This window comes from Portunus trituberculatus, chromosome 12, assembly GCF_017591435.1.
Source record: "Portunus trituberculatus isolate SZX2019 chromosome 12, ASM1759143v1, whole genome shotgun sequence".
Classification (NCBI taxonomy): domain Eukaryota; kingdom Metazoa; phylum Arthropoda; class Malacostraca; order Decapoda; family Portunidae; genus Portunus; species Portunus trituberculatus.
The window spans coordinates 1,223,039-1,239,472 of record NC_059266.1 but is presented as its reverse complement, the minus strand read 5'-3'; the positions used below and the strand labels follow the sequence as shown (position 1 = coordinate 1,239,472).

The window sequence follows — 16,434 nt, the reverse complement described above, 5'->3', positions numbered from 1 at the left end:
ATGACTTAACAGTCTCATAGTTGGATCATTCCTTGAATAAACTTCCTCTTTACAGTTTTACAGACCAATCATATCTTTTTTCCATATAGTATTTAGTCAAATTTTACCAAAGGCTTTTTGTTTTTAATTCTTTGTTGAATCCTATCATCAGCTTCATATTTTCATCATCAGTCCTCCATATTTTTTCCATATATATTTTTCTGTAGAGTAGCATTCTATCAAAATCTTTTAATTTATAGTTTAAACAAGAATCCCAGAATGGTCGCAGAGGTGTCATCCCTAACCTGCAGGTACAGATACCCGCAGTGATTGGTAACTATACCTTTCCATGCCACATCTCCTGCCTGTAGCCACACACAGGGATGGGGAGCAGTTTGCCAACCCCCTCAGCAGATGGCCAGCAAAGCCTAACGGAAGCCATGCTGACAGAAGACAGTCTCATTTTTGCCTCCTTAAAAATATTTTCTTTTTGCTCTCGGAATGTAATTTTCATCATAGAAATCTGTTCATTTATTTTTTTTGGAAAGGTTTATTCTTAACTATTGTTCTCAACCAACATTTTTTCTCACAAATTTCTTTTCTAAATAATTTGGTTCTTTTGAGGGTCACTTGTCTATTGCAAAGACCAAGAGTCAAATTAAAACTGCATGTCATGTATTTTTTTACACATTCTACCTTTTGATTTACTATAAATGCCGCCCTTCCCACCAGTTCTCTTTGTGCTGAATCTCCTGCATTTCTATGGGCAGTGGTGATGTATATAATATACAGCTGACCATAAAATTGTAAGTTATTGTGTGGAGAACTGTTAAGTCCTTGTGTGTTTTAGTTCATTACACAGGCATGAAACAGGAAAATAGAAAAATGCAGTTCTTAGTGACTTGATCAATTTGGCAAGTCCATGTACAATATTGCACTGTTACAAACTGTACAGCAGTACACTCCTACTCAGTATTGTATATTTTTATATAAACATTTTTAGAGCTGTATATATTTTGTGCATCAGAAGGTATGTGGTTATTGGTCTTGAGAAGTGTATGAATCTAAGTTTGAAAGTACTTAAGTCTCTAGGATGAGGTAGAGTACATTTGGTACTTTCAGTGTGAAATGTTTTGTGTTTGTATCATTTAGAAATACAATGTAAAGGTGCAAGTGTGGGCCAGGTGACTCATGCTTATCATCCCCCCTAGGTGGAGAAAGAGACGCTTTTTGAAAATGAGATGCGCAAGATCCGCCAGGAGAGGCAGGAGCGCCAGGTGCTGACGCCTGATGAGGACCACCTCAATCTGGACCTTGGGGAGGGCCTGCGTACCACCTGCAACTCACGTGCCGCCAGCCCCCTCATGCCCACGCATAAGTCCAGGGAGATGCACTCGTAGGCCACACCTCCCTCTGTAGTGTAGCTTTGTATGTTATGGTGATGTTAATCCTTTCACTCTGTCTCCTCTTCCTCCACTTAGGATGTGCTGAGGCAGGTGGGAGCAGACACTAGTACACTAAAGATATCAGGAAATCCTCTCACCTTTGGTTTTCTGACAGCACTACAGTCTGTTTAAGTTAATGTGGCAATTGTTTTCTCATTGTTCCTGGTGTCTTATGCTGGTTAACTTTGTGTGGGTTTCCTCTTTACCTTTTGATATTGACAGTTGTTTCCACCCTTTCATATAACTGGATCTCATTGGTCAAACAGGAACTTTCCATGTCAGTGATAAGATGTTATTTTGAGGTTGCAACGTGAAAGAACTCGGAGGTCATCCAGTGTAAAGAGACCTAAACAGACTGTAGTGTTGATATTTTCACCTCTGCTGTCCCTTGGTGTTTCTAGTTACAGGAGTCTCTCTTTCTCATAATCTTTCATATTTTTATTCTAGCTCAAGTTGTTGTAAAGAAACATCACCCGATGCACCAAGTACTGAGATGAGTGACAGTGCAGGTGGTGTGTGGAGGAATGTGAGGTGGAGTGTTTGTTGATTGTCTTATTTTCTGTAGATTAATTTTCCTTACATATTAACATTTTCTGTATTCAAAGATAAAGTGAGGCATAAAATTAGTCTTGCTGTCGCTGAGACAGGTGAAAGGTAATCAAGAAAAGGAAATCTTGGTTATTGCCTTCATAAAAGAGAGTTAATTCCAAATTACTAGAATACTGTGAAGGTTCTTGAGTGTCGTCCTGATGCACATAGTTACTCCTAGGTAGTTTATTTACCCAATTGTTTATTAGAATTAAGCTCGGAAACTAAAGACTTGCATGCCATTTGAGCCATACACATGGCAAGAACAGACATTCTTCACCTCAATGGCTCCTCACTCCCACTGTCCTAGTCTCAGTTATTAATTTATCATTACAGTGATGCATCGCCAGTTGTCTGTGATACGTGTGTACCTAAGTGTCCACCAAGGCTTTGGAAGCCTTGGGTTCTTTTGTTCTCTGTTTTTATTTTTATAAATGTCTTAGTCATTCCGTCTATTGTGTGTTCAATTAAGGGTAATGGAAAGGGAACACTTTGTTTGTATAAAGTGCCATTCACTATAACTCCGTCCATGGAGAGCTGTTGGATTGTAAAGTATGTTCTCAGAAGATGTACTTTTAAGTGCTTTGTGTCTCGCCACTTGAACTGTTCTTCAATGAACACTACTTTGAATTCTGTGCAGTGTTGAGTTGAGATGCTCAGAGAAAGCATTGCACAGGACAAGTGGAATCTAGAACAGGCACTACTGTTGTATGTTAATTTTAGAGTTAGAGCTTTAGACTGTTACAGTGACAATGGCAAAATAACGTTATGGTGGGCGTATTTTAGCTTTTTTATGACAAGTTGAACAGGTGAGGATCTTTCTAGGTGCATCCTGGTTCCTGAGCCAGTAGGCCCAATGAATGGTTTGTGCTGAGCCAGGTGTGGTGAAGTGCCTGTGTCTCATTTCACTGAAGTATATCTTGACCAACAATAACAATGTGCAGCACAGTACTCGTAGTTCCTTGCAGTGTTTAAGTGATGCACTGAGGCAGGGAAATCCTCAGCACCACAACTAAAGTCCGATTTCATTGATGCACAAGAAACTTCACAATACCATAATTGTCTTGAAAATTGTTTTGACTGCCTAAATCATTGTCTGACTACTGGGAGATTTTTTTTTTTTTTTTTTTTTGGTCCACACCACAATGACAGACTTTTGTCAGTTTTCAGAATCAAGGAATATTACAAGCTTTATAAAACATTGTAATTATATATTTAGTGTTATGAAGTAGCTCATTTTTTGCAGCAAGCAGGGTGTATGACTTAGGCTTGAGGTAATGAAGAATATGAAATACATGTAATGAATGGATTAGTGTGTGTGTGGGAAGAGTACACCAGCTAGTGTATTGGATGATGAAATGTGAATGGGATGCTATTTACATATAGTCAGACTTTGGTTTTTATACCATTTGGTCTTGATGGACTTTGTTGTTGAAAATTGTCCGGTTTTGTACTTTCGAAAATAAGTTAAGCCAAACTTGTCCACCTTTCTGCCCGACTTGGCCACTCATTTACCAGAATAAGCGCCCCCACAAAGTATCCTGCATTTGTGGCTTGCATCTTGTTGAGTAAACATCACCCTCTGCATTTATCAAAATATCAGTCATGAATTGTACTTGAGTGAGGTAGGGCTTGTGAAATGCTGAACCTAGAAACAATTATGCTTTTCCCTATTATGAAATGCAACCGTTGCAAGGTTGCAGCTTTTACCCCCTGCCTTGGTCATGCTGGTGGTTATGTTTTGAGTCCTGCTTTGGATATATCCTCTCCTCCTCTCCAGCCCACAAGGTCTTTCCCTACTGCTGCCCTACACTATGTTTACAAACTAGTCACTCAACACAGCCTCAAGAATTCCCCCCCCCCTCTCTCTCTCTCTCTCTCTCTCTCTCTCTCTCTCTCTCTCTCTCTCAACCCACAGACCCACAGGATGTCCCCCCACAGTATGTTTACAAACCACAGTCACTCACCACAGCTTCTCCAGAATATCACCTCTCCATTCCATCCTCAACCCAACAGAGGACAGTAAAGTGCAGACTCTTCTTTTAATACTTCTGTTACACCAAATATATGATGGTTATATTTGCATTGGTGATTGATGCAGTTGTGAGCCTTTTGAATGTAACCAAAAGAGAAATACACGAATGATACTTTTAAGTTGTACGTCTAATTTTCTCAAATATCCTACTTGGTAATTCATCTTGAATGTCGAGTTTAGGTGAAGAAAGTGAGTCACGGAAAGTGCATCAGAAAACTGCGACTTTCTGCGGGGTAGCAAGAATGAGTCGGAAATTACTAGCACATCATGGTCAATTTTTCATTAATAACTACAACTGATTTTGTGACAATTTTGTAATTTTCACAAGTCAATAATAAATGGTGTATAATTTGGAAAAACAATGACTTTCTATTTCCTGAACATGGGGAAGACACAACCACTTTGGATTTATACCAGGGACTCTTTGACATACATGCATGACATACACCACACACACACACACCTGCACCCACCCCACCCTCCCACCCATATTGATATTGCTGTCTTGCACCACATTTTTCCTGTCAGCACTTACCTTCTCATGCCACAGTTTCTTACACAAACAACGACAGTGTTGAGAAAGTAAGTGAGACAGTAAAAATGTAGTGTAAGACAGCAAAATCAGTGGGTGTGGGGAGTGTGTGTTGCATTATATATGTCTATATGGAGATGAGAAGTACTGTATTGCATTATATGTCTGTAAAGATGGGTAGTAGTAGTATAGTAAGTAGTTGCATATTTTCTCCAGTGACTTGTATATCAGACTTGCCACAATTATATAACAAAGGGACACTCAACATTCAAAAGGGACACGACGAGAGACATCACCTTACAAAGAACCTAATGAAAACCTCCCCTAGCACTCCTACCGAATCCTACCAAATCCTTTCACAATGCTATAAATAAACTTGTCATTCTTTGATCACAGTACAATATTGTGGCTTGATAAATAACACTCCACAAAACATGAATTCTTAACACTAAATATGAACCTGGAAATGACAATGGCAAAGTTTTATGGGTAATGTGGGTGACACAGTGAAGGTTGATGAAGGATAAAAGTCAAGGTAGCAGATACAGAGGCACCAGTAGGAAATGATGCAGATTGGTGATAAAGAAGAGAAAGAACAGTGAAAGGAGAGGATGAGAGGAGAGGAGCCTGTAGATCTGTGGCAGATAGGACAGGAGCAGCAAGAAGTAAGAAAGATGAGAGAGAATGGTGGCAGAGGATGGGACAGCTAGAATGAGAGGGCATGAGCAGAACCTGATGATGAGTGGAGGCTGAAGGTGAATATGGATGGCTACGAGCTTCTTGTGGCTGGCAGGAAATATTGGAGGATCACATCATCATGGAGTAGGAACAGGTGGATCATGCGGTCATCTACTATATCTGCAGGAGAGAGAAAGATAGAGAGGGAATGAATGGTGAGGTGCATCTTCACTTAATAGCCTCAGGTACAGCTAGAAATAGAGTAGTCTTCCACATTCACCTTAACTATCTACTCTAGTGTTCTTCCTTATAACTAATCATGTCCTGTACTTACTGCATATGACTTTAGATGGGCCAATCTGCTCCCCAGCCAGGAAAGAAATGAGCTTCTTAATCTCCACTGTAGCTGAGTGCAGCTGTTCTTTGTCCACCTGGCTGGCAGCACCTTCCATGTCTGGGTGAGGCAGACTGTGTTACAAGGGTGTGGGGAAATAAGATAGGTGTGTACATGTGTGTAATAGGAGTAGCAATTGTGGAGGATTAAGTATATAAGTCATGGGGAAGGAAAAACACACAGATACTTGGAATATATCATAAAAGTGGAACTGACGAGCACTGTACATCAACTGAAGGCAAAAAAACAATAAACATACCAATAAAGACAGGACCACTTGAATGTACTTCAGATCTTTAGTACTACATCTAGGTAAACACATACAAAATCAATCAATCAATCAATCAATCTCTCTCTCTCTCTCTCTCCTGCCTCACCCCAAGTGGGCATGTTGAGGTTCCTGAAGTAGGTGGAAACATTGGCTGCATCTGAGGTGACAGAGAGGACCAGAGTGCCCTGGCGGTTGGCGGCGAGGGTGAGGCTGGACGACAGGCTCTTCATGCGCTCCACCACGTGCCTCAGCTTCTTCAGTGGTGGTAAGTAGACAGAGGCGGAGAAGTGTGGCATCTCAGGTTCCTGGTAGAGGTGCCATTGGCGGCGGGGGAGGGGCAGGACTGGTACATCATGCACCACTGTCCTGGCGTGCTCTGAGAAGGACGGCTGCATGGCAAAGGCAAGGCCAATGTGAGTGTGAGGGAAGAAGGTGAATCTTGTGTGATGGTAGATGAGAAAATATTAATGCACTAGATGTGTTATAATAATATTAGGTTTTATTAAATCTCTTCAGCATTATTTAGTGTGTTCTACTGTATCATAGCCATTTCTTTAGCAGACAGTATTTGGTTTAGTCAGACCTTATCATATAACAAAAGCCAGGTCAGTGCTTGGTTGACACATGTAGTCCAGTGTACAGTTGGCTACAAAAAATCACATCAAATTACCCAAAATGTTTCATACACAAATCAGTATCTGACAAATGCTTCCACCTATCACATCCCCAGGTATTTGTAGTTTTCACTGTACACTGTGACATACAGGCGAGGGGCACCTTGGCAGCAGTGTGAGGGACAGAGCAGCACACCACTTACCATCTGCATCTCCAGGGTGAGGCATGGCGCCAGCTTCTTGGCCAGCTTGATCTTCAGGTTCCGCACAGCAATGTTATTGGACTTGAAGACACTCAGAGTCCCTGATAGCTTGTCTGCAAAGTGAATGTAGCCATGTTAGTCCCACAGGTGTGCAAAGGAGTACCATCCAAGCTATGGTGATGGAAGTTATCCAGTGCAGCTTACACGGTTACATGATGACAGTTCAATGCACTTTTTATATCAATGTGTGCAATAAATGGCTCTAAACAAGCTCTAACTTTCTGCCTCTTTCTATTTTCCCCTCTCGCAAATAAAAATTAGCAGTACATAGAGTTAAGTAGTAGCTAACTTTATTGATAAAGCTCTAACATAAAATGTTCCTGAATACTGAGTAAATCCTTGGCACAGAGAACACATTGAAATTGATGCTACCAAGGCTAACATTCCCATGACAATTTGAAATACAAAGGCAAGGATAATATAAATCAGTGGCTCTCAAAGTGGCCAATATTGACCTCCAGGGGTTGATGGGACCATCCAAGGGGTCGATGAATAACTGGGGACGCAGTGAATAATTGGAGGCACAGTGAAGGTACCATTAGATTGAAAATAAAATACAAGTTCTTAAATTCAAACCATTAGCAATTATTGATTGGCAAATAGTGATTTTTATTTTGTAATGTTTTTTTCCCTTGCCTGCCATCATTAATGTAAAAAACTACTTTGATTTTTTTTTTTATATGCAGGAGGGGCAACTGGCCAAGGGTAACAAAAAATGGAAAGAAAAAAAGGCCCATTGGATTGCCAGTTCCCTATTACACTACTAATGCACATGGTTTTTGCCAATGGAATGATTTTCCTCAAATTAAAAGATAGGGGGTAAAAAAAAAAATAAATAAATAAATAAAAATAAAATAAACTTCATTGAGTTAAAAAGTTTGGCAACCCCTGGTATAAATAAACAGACATTAAAATAAACAATCAACACAAAGAAGTAATGAAGAGTCTCTTCCACAATGCTTGAACATGAAGACAATCTACAGAAAATAAATCCTCAACTCACTCATTACGAACAGTCTTCCTACCTGGCTCAAACTCCAGGAATATCTCATTGTGTTCCTCGGAGACACCGCTCATGGTGACAGCACTGAAGTAGTGGCCCTGGTCCAGCTCTGCCCAGAGGCCCGGTGCACGGTGCACTGTGCCTGGCTCATTGATGATGAAGTAGAGGTGTGTGCGGGTGATGCGCAGGACACACAGTTTGGCCAGGCGAGCAAGCGACCCAATGATGTCTGTAGGGGAGTGGAGTGTGAGGGGTGACCATGGTGTGTGCCGCAAGGTGTTGGACTGTAGGATCACTGAACAAAGTTATTGTGAGCAAATTTGAAATTTTTTTCAACACACATGAACTCTGACAACAGGAGTTCCACAAAGAAGTGTGCTGGGACCTATTTCAGTCTGTAAATACACAATTGGTTTATCCAGGGTATTATAATAACAGAGTGTTAGATTTAAATTATTTGCTGATGACATCCAGTTCCACTTTTCCATCACTGAAATTCCAAATATAAGTGCGTACATAAACAATGTTATAAATTCAATTAAGAATTGGATGCATTATAAGCAATTGAAATTAAATGACAATAAGTCTGAATTCATGCTTGTAGGAAAGAAAGACAATCTAAGGGATTTTTGGGATGTTATCACAAGTGGCAGTGAAATTCATATTGTTGAAAATATTTGTGACTTGGGAGTGTTGCTGGACTCCACTTTGATAATTAAATGTCAGATACATAATGTTGTGAAGATTGCTGGATATCACCTCAGAAATATTGCTTTTATCAAGAAATACCTGGATAAAGATTCTATCGAGAAATTGGTGATTAACAATATTATATCAAGAGTGGATTATTGCAATTTAATCAACTATAACCTGCTAGAGCTCCAATTAAGAAAATTAGAGATGGTTTTAAATAAAGCAGTGAGATTAATCAAAGGAATTCCACCACGAGACAGAATCACTCCTGTCTTGATGGAGCTCCACTGGTTGCAAATAAAAAGCCAGGATTATATTCCAAATATGAGTCTTGATGCATCAAGCTTTGATCACAAGTAGTACACCACATTTGAAAGAATTATCACATGTGATGCAGCCCGGTGGTGAAGGCATTAATAATTTTTGAGCCATGTCCGGAATCACGCTTCATGACTCATGGCACTCCTCAAATGTTAGATTGTGTGCTTTCTGTTCTGCCGTAACAAGACTGTACAATAAACTCCCTCTTGATATCACACAAACTGAGGAGCTCTCTACATTCATGAAAAAACTAAAAACAATAATTTCCAGTCTTACACTATCCTTTCATTTCAGGATGAAACTACTTTTTTCTGGTAGTTTTTGACCTGCTTTGAATGAATATGCACATTGTTTCTGTTACAAATCAGTACTTTTTATATATTCCCTCTCTCCCCCTCAGAAAGAACTGTATTGCAATGAAAATGTAAAAAAAAGATTAATACAAAACAATGAAATGTACCAAAAGAAAATGGCTTTGTTATCACAAAGTACCACATAAGGTAACAGTCCAAAATTTTAACTGTTACTGCTGTGGAGTACTTGCCACCACTACCACCTATACCAAACTATTGAAACTTATCTATTTAACCAAAACTAACCTAATGCTAACTTTAATCTAACCTAACCTAGCTAACATAACCCAGTTGTGGCGGCACACACTGCTGATACGTCTTCCTCAGAACAAATTAACACAATCTAATCTAACCAAAGCAAATTAGCCTAACCTGACTAGCAACGCCAAGAAATCAACATGAAGTCATTACCTTATTTCTTTTCATAAAATCTGGCAATACAATGCAAATAATCACGGTGACACCTTGCCTGTTCAGACTTCTTCCATAAACTGATTCACTTCTCTTCCCAAACTACTCTGATTGGCTAGATCTATTATATATTATTTCTATTGGTCAGTGGCTGCATGGTCAAACAAAAGAACCAATCATCGTGATTGATTTCATGCATGTGCTAATAATGTGACAATACGCACACACCAACGAACACACTTAACAGCATCCCTCAGTGCCTGTCAGTCCATCAAACACACAGGTGTTGCTGTGTGTTACCTCATTTCCCCCCAAACATAGTAAGTCTTTAAAAATTGTTGTCAACGTTATAAACAATTTGCAACACCTATGTATGGGTTTAATTCACTCAGAATGAGAAGCTCTATAAGATGAGAAGGATAAGAAAAGCCATGTTGATTATGGTGTAACACTGCAATAACACCCTAAAAACTCTCCTGTGTTCTGACTGTTATGTCACGGAAATATTGGCGACCAACATGGCATACAAAGTGTGATCAATATTAAAAAGTGAATGAATTTAAAAGTGGGTTCTGTAAAGCGATTTGGCAGAAGTGGGACCAAATAAACAATTAACACTTTAGTCTGTCTACTCTAAAAATGGCTCCTGGGTTTAGAACATATTGTAGCTCATTGATAACGTCATTGATTTGATGTGAATAATACTTGTTATCTGTTGATCCATACACTTATTACAAGGACAGCTCATGGTTTGCTTCAAGATCTGACAACCACGCATTCCCGGGACACCATTCAGACTGAGACCCAGGAGAGACTTCAAAGTACACACACTATAGCAACACACACACACACACACAGAGACTTACGTGCAAACTGTCTGATGCAGCCAAGTTCTATCATGGTGCCTGAGAACTTCATGTTGGCCTCGTCACGGAGAGAAATGGAGGAGACAGTGTGACCTGACCTCTGCTGTCCCTTCTCCTGCTCTTGGTCCTGTTTCCTATCGTGTCTCTTTAGTTCAGCGGAATTCCAAGGTCTTACGTATTGCTGTTGCGGGAGTGTTTGGTGCAGCTGTCACTGAACACACCGCCATCCGCCGCCATGTGATTGTCTTGATCTCCAGCTTGAATATTTAGTTGTTAGTGGTTTATATCTATTATACTCCTCATATTTCCTTTCATTTGCACCTATTTTCTTTTTATATCTTAATTTACCTGTGCCTTTTGCTACGTCTATTTCTTGGATTCTTTTCTTTATATCTTACATCCATTTTTTTTTGTTATATAATCTTCAGTTTATTTTTCTTATATCTTTTATTTTCCTCTGTTTAATTTTGCATTTTTTTTAAATCACACACACACACACACACACACGCCCGGTAGCTCAGTGGTTAGAGCGCTGGCTTCACAAGCCAGAGGACCGGGGTTCGATTCCCCGGCCGGGTGGAGATATTTGGGTGTGTCTCCTTTCACGTGTAGCCCCTGTTCACCTAGCAGTGAGTAGGTACGGGATGTAAATCGAGGAGTTGTGACCTTGTTGTCTCGGTGTGTGGTGTGTGCCTGGTCTCAGGCCTATCCGAAGATCGGAAATAATGAGCTCTGAGCTCGTTCCGTAGGGTAACGTCTGGCTGTCTCGTCAGAGACTGCAGCAGATCAAACAGTGAAACACACACACACACACACACACACACATCGCATAGAAAGGTTAGCACGCTCGGCACAAGTAATTCGAAGGGTTGTGGCCTCGCTTTCCCGGTGTGTGGAGTGTGGTGTGGATTCAGTCCAACCCGAAGATCAATCTATGAATTCTGAGCTCGCTCCATAATGGGGAAGACTGGCTGGGTGACCAGCAGGCGACTATGAATACACACACACACTCACACACATCTTTTGAATTTTCTTTATAGTTAACTTTCCTTTCTACATTTTAGTCTTCATTTGTATCTATTTTTCTCTTTTCTGTTCTTCTAACCTTTTTTCATATCACTTTTGGTTCCTACTTTTATCACAATACTCATTCTCTAGGTTCCCCATAAATCAACTTTGCATATCAGCATTTCCTGTCAGAAAATAAGCAGTAAAAATGAAGAGAAGATCAACAACAGGCAACACCACATCCCACCACAGGCTACAGCTCTAATCTTTCCCTCGCATGCCAGTGTCTCTTCAAATTATTTCCCCCTGACGTCTCCTTTTCCACGCTTGAGTGCAGTGGGTTCTCAAAACATTTCCGCCTGCTGTTTCACTTATTTCTTACAGGTTCTAGTGCAGGTTATTGTTTCCTAAAGGGTGTTTTTGTATTGATCGTGTAACCCTTTCAGTAGTGGAACGCATTTTATCATGAGTTTTGTGTGTGATTAGACGATTTTATTGACATTAGGAAGGGTCTATGGAGGTCAGAAGATTAATGGCCAGAGTCTTCACTATTTTAATCCCACACATAAGTTTCTGAAGCTGTATAAAATCACCAAATAGTAACCAGAATGAATATGGAAACGCGTCATGGTATTGAAGGAGTTACCAGGATTTAGTGGAAGTATTTTGGGGTTTTCAAGAGTGTTTTCATGATACTAGTAAGGTGGGGACGTAATCTATAGTGGAAGCTGTTAATTGTTTTTTCAAGGGTGTTTCTTTTATCATTCCAATGGGTGTTTAATAGGCTCTAGTGGAAATTATTGCAGAGGGGGCGGTGTTTCAAAGGTGTTCCTATAATTTCACTGGGAGTTTAGTAGGTTCCATTAGAGGTTAAGGGAGTTTTCAATGATATATATTTTTTAATGATTTTAGTAATATCTATGCATGATTTACCAGCGCAAGTTGTTGGGGGTTTACAAGGGTGTTCTTATGATTTTGGTGGGAGTTTATCAGGGTCCAGTGGAGGTTATGGGAGTTTTCAAGGAGGTTTTTATGATTTTAGTAATAGTTATACGAGATCTAATGAGCGTTGTTGTGGGTTTTCAAGGTTGCTTTTTTCGTGATTTTAATGATATTTTGCCAACGATTCATAATCATCAATGGGGAAAAAAAAACTATGAAGATAGATAGAGATAAATAGATAAATAACTAGATAAAGATAGTGATATGTAAAATGATAGATGGGAAGATAGATAAATAGATAGATAGATAGACAGATAGATAGATATAGATAGATACATAGATAGGTAGATAGACAGATGGATAAGTAGATAGATAGACAGATAGATAAGCATATAGATATACCGATAAAAATAACACCTTCACATACTAATTATTTCTTTACCTGACAACCTAATCTTCCCTAACTTGACCTAACCTAACCTAAATATCTTGAACACGACTCGCGCTATTGCCTCTCCGTTCACTGAGGAGATGATAAGAGGTGGATTATCTTGTGTCTCCTCCGTATCCTGTTAGCTCCCCTTATCTTATCTATAGAGGCTGCAGCTGCCGTGTAGGTGGTGGAGGTGGTGGTGGTAGTAGTGAAGTATTTCCTACAGTCATGAAGTATATATTGGTGTAGATACGTTAACAACAACAGCAACAACAACAACAACAACTACTACTACTACTTACGAAAGAAAAAAGGACACGATCGAAAAATGGCATGAGTAGAGGAGGAAAGAAAACGATAGATGGGTGAAGAAAAGATGGAAAGAAAACGGAAAATGTAGGAGAAAAGATGGGAAAGAATAGACGAATAGGCGATAAGAGAATAAAAAGAGAAACAAGACACGAGAGGAGAACAGAGAAAGAGGAAAAAAAGAAAAAGAAAACGGAACTGGAGTGGAATAGAGGAGAGAAAGCAGGAAATAATTGGAAAATAGAGGAGAAAAACAAGAGATATATAAAAAAAAGGAGTGAAAAGAACGAGCCATTGGAGGAAAATAAAGAGAGAAAGATGGAAAAAGAGGAAAGAAATACGGAGGGACAGGAGAGGGAGAGAAGAAAAGAAAATTGAAAAAAGGGAAAAAAAGCAAAAGATAAGAGGAGGAAGAAGGAAAAAGAAATAGACATGAGAGGAGGATTGCGAGAGAACCAAAATAAAAAAAAAGAAACGTAGACATAGGAAAGGAATAGAGGAAAAAAAAACATAGGGTAATAAAAAAAAGAGGAGAAAAAACACAGTATAGGAGAAGAAAAAAGGAAAAAGAAAAGAGACGAGAGGAAAAAATCAAGAAAACATTAGGAAAAGAAAAAAAGAAAATAAAAGCAGGGACTAGAAAAGGAATAGAAGGAATAGTAGGGAATAAATGAAAACTAAAGCGGAGAAGAAAAACGGAAAGAGAAAAAGGCAAGTGACAATAATCGAAAAGATATCAATAAAAGAAGAAAAAAGAGAAAAAAAATGGAAAACAGAAAAGGGATGGAGGAAAAATTAGGAGATATCTGGAAAATAGAGAAGAGAAGAAGAAGAGTGAAAAAAAAATCAAGAGGACATGAAGAAAAGAAAATGAAAAGAAAAAATAACTGGGACTAGAAAATGAATAGAGGGGAAAACAGGAGATAAATGGAAAACAAAGGGGACGAAAATAATGGAAAGAAAAAAGACGAGTGAAAATAATTTAAGAAGACATTAATGAAAAAAAGGAAAAATGAGGACTTTAAAAGGAATAGAGGGAAAAGTAGAAGAAAATTGAAAAACAGAGGAAAGAAGAAGAATGGAAAACGAAAAGACTCACGTAAAAAAAAAAAAAAAAAAATCGAAGGCATAAAAAAAGTAAAAAAAAAAAAAAAACGGAGACTAGGAAAGAGATAGAGGGAAAAATAATGAGATAATTGAAAAACAGAGAGCGAAGAAGAAGAATGAAAAAGAAAAGACACGAGTGAAAAAAATAAAGAAAACATTAAGAAAAGAAAAGAAAAAGGCAAAAAGAAAGAGGAATAGAAAAGAAATAGAGAGGAAAATATGACGGCTGGAAAATAGAGGAGAGAAAAATAATGGAAAGATAAAAAGACAAATGAAAATAATTGAGAAAACATTAGAAAAGAAAAGAAGATAAAAACAGATTAGGAAAGGAATAGAGGGGAAAATATGACATAACTGGAAAATAAAGGGAAGAAAAATAAGAAAGAAAATAAGGAAAAATAAGATGAATGAAAATAAACAAGAAAACATTAGAAAAAGAGAAAAAAAGATGAAAACAGACTAGAAAAGGAATAGAGGGGAAAGTAGGAGATAATTGGAAAACAGAGGGGAAAAGAAGAGTGGTGGGTGTCGGGAAGGTGAGGGAGGTTCACCTGTCACTCAACCTTATCGGAAACCTTTATCAGTGTCCCACCCACGCCTCGTCCCAGCGGCTGTGTTGGTAAACGCTTAATGCTTCTCTCACCACGACTATTTCACCAGCCGCTGAGATGATTGGGTGGGTTTCAATGGTTGTTGTTGTTGTTGTTGTTGTTGTTGTTGTTGGTGTTGGTGTTGGTGTTGGTGGTGGTGGTGTTCCTGTCTGTGAGGTTGATTTTCTTGTTACAGTATTAATAAAATCATAAAAACATGCTCAAATAATCTCAACGACTTCCACTCCAGTCTTCTTACCATTAGTCTTAAAAGCATCCTTGAAAACACTCAATAATTTTCACTTAAAACGACCATGAATATCACTCAGCAACTTCCATTACAAATCTTTATCTTTTTTATTATTTTTCTTATCACCAAAGTCATGAAAATCTTTAAAAACCATAATTGTTTCTCCTAGACTAGAGTAGAGAGCAACTAAAACAATTAGATACGAAAGGAGAGAGAAAAAAAGAGAAAACAAATAAAACGAAAAGAACAGGGGCGAAAAAGGAATATAATCATGAAAACATCTTTGAAGACCTTAACTGTTTCTCGAGTCAATTTAATCATCAATGTAATCATGAAAAAAATACACTTTTGAAAACTCTAACAAATTCACTAGACCCTATCTCTGTTTATCTATCAGTTTTATCACCAAAGCACTCTTGAAAACCCACACTCTTGAAAACCATAATAACATCCTCACAAAGCACTCTTGAAAACCCACCCTTGAAAACCCACACTCTTGAAAACCCACACTCCTGAAAACCCACACTCTTCAAAACCCTAATAACACCCACACAAAATTTTTACACTATCACTACAATCAGGAAAAAAATGCGATAACAACATTTAATGGAAATTGTTAAAACATTCCAGGAAACTTTCAGGGTTAGAGTGACAGACCAATAAAAACAGGTTATGGTAGGAATAATCATGGTTTTCAAGGGCGCTGCGTCATTAAGCGGGAGAGTAAAACACGAGAGAACCAGACTGACCACCTCTGCTAACAATTTAACCCCTTCAATACTGGAACGCACTTTTATCATGATTTTTTGGGTGTGATTAGACGATTTTATTTACATTAGGAAGGGTATATGGAGGTCAGAAGATTAATGGTCAAAGTCTTTACTATTTTAAACCCAACATAAGTTTCTGAAGCTGTATGAAATCGCCGAATAGTAAGCAGAATAAATATGAAAACGTGTCATGGTACTGAAGAGATTAGCATCACTGGTGGTTTGAAAGAAGGTGGAGACCAAGTAAGGACTTTAAAATCAAGGGAAGACGTAACACAGTGCTAACAATTGAACATCACTCGTAGCGTCTAGGGGGCTGAGAGCAGATCTAGGCACATAAGATTGAGGGAAGACGTAACAGTGCTAAAATCTAATATCACTCGTGGTTTGCAAGGAGGTTGAGAGGAGAGGTAAAGACGTAAGACTGATAGAGAAGACAAAACACAGCAGACAAAGCATAGCACTAACAATTTAACATCGTTCGTGATTTCAAGGGAGGCTGAGAGCAGATCTAGGCACGTAACACTGCGGAAAGACGTAACACAGTGGGGAGAATAGCGTGATATTCAACTTATGACT

At 38.8% G+C, this 16,434-nt stretch overlaps 2 protein-coding genes across 2 annotated transcripts in view; one reads left to right on the top strand and one right to left on the bottom strand.

Moving 5' to 3' along the window:
• LOC123502608 (anoctamin-5-like) overlaps positions 1-4,166 on the top strand; it is a 66,432-nt gene extending 62,266 nt beyond the window's left edge. Inside the window, exon 21 of the mRNA XM_045251772.1 lies at positions 1,191-4,166. Within this exon, the coding sequence (XP_045107707.1) occupies positions 1,191-1,379 (189 nt within the window). The 3' untranslated portion in view covers positions 1,380-4,166. The remainder of the gene's footprint in view (positions 1-1,190) is intronic.
• LOC123502557 (checkpoint protein HUS1-like) lies at positions 3,209-10,711 on the bottom strand. The gene is made up of 6 exons (XM_045251696.1): positions 10,447-10,711; positions 7,825-8,031; positions 6,740-6,852; positions 6,029-6,311; positions 5,592-5,711; positions 3,209-5,437 (listed from the first exon to the last, which is right to left on the bottom strand). Exons 1-6 carry the CDS (start codon positions 10,496-10,498, stop codon positions 5,349-5,351), a joined length of 864 nt encoding a protein of 287 aa, XP_045107631.1. The 5' UTR covers positions 10,499-10,711; the 3' UTR covers positions 3,209-5,348.
• Between the last annotated feature and the right edge of the window lie 5,723 nt (positions 10,712-16,434).

What these genes read in the sequence shown, in the direction of transcription:
- LOC123502557 (XM_045251696.1), bottom strand. Translation starts at nt 10,498, where the DNA reads ATGAAGTTCTCAGGCACCATGATAGAACTTGGCTGCATCAGACAGTTT. An exon ending in CTGCATCAGACAGTTTGCAC is followed by an intron (nt 8,032 to 10,446) that starts GTAAGTCTCTGT and finishes ACTCCCCTACAG; the next exon opens with ACATCATTGGGTCGCTTGCT. An exon ending in ATTCCTGGAGTTTGAGCCAG is followed by an intron (nt 6,853 to 7,824) that starts GTAGGAAGACTG and finishes TTCACTTTGCAG; the next exon opens with ACAAGCTATCAGGGACTCTG.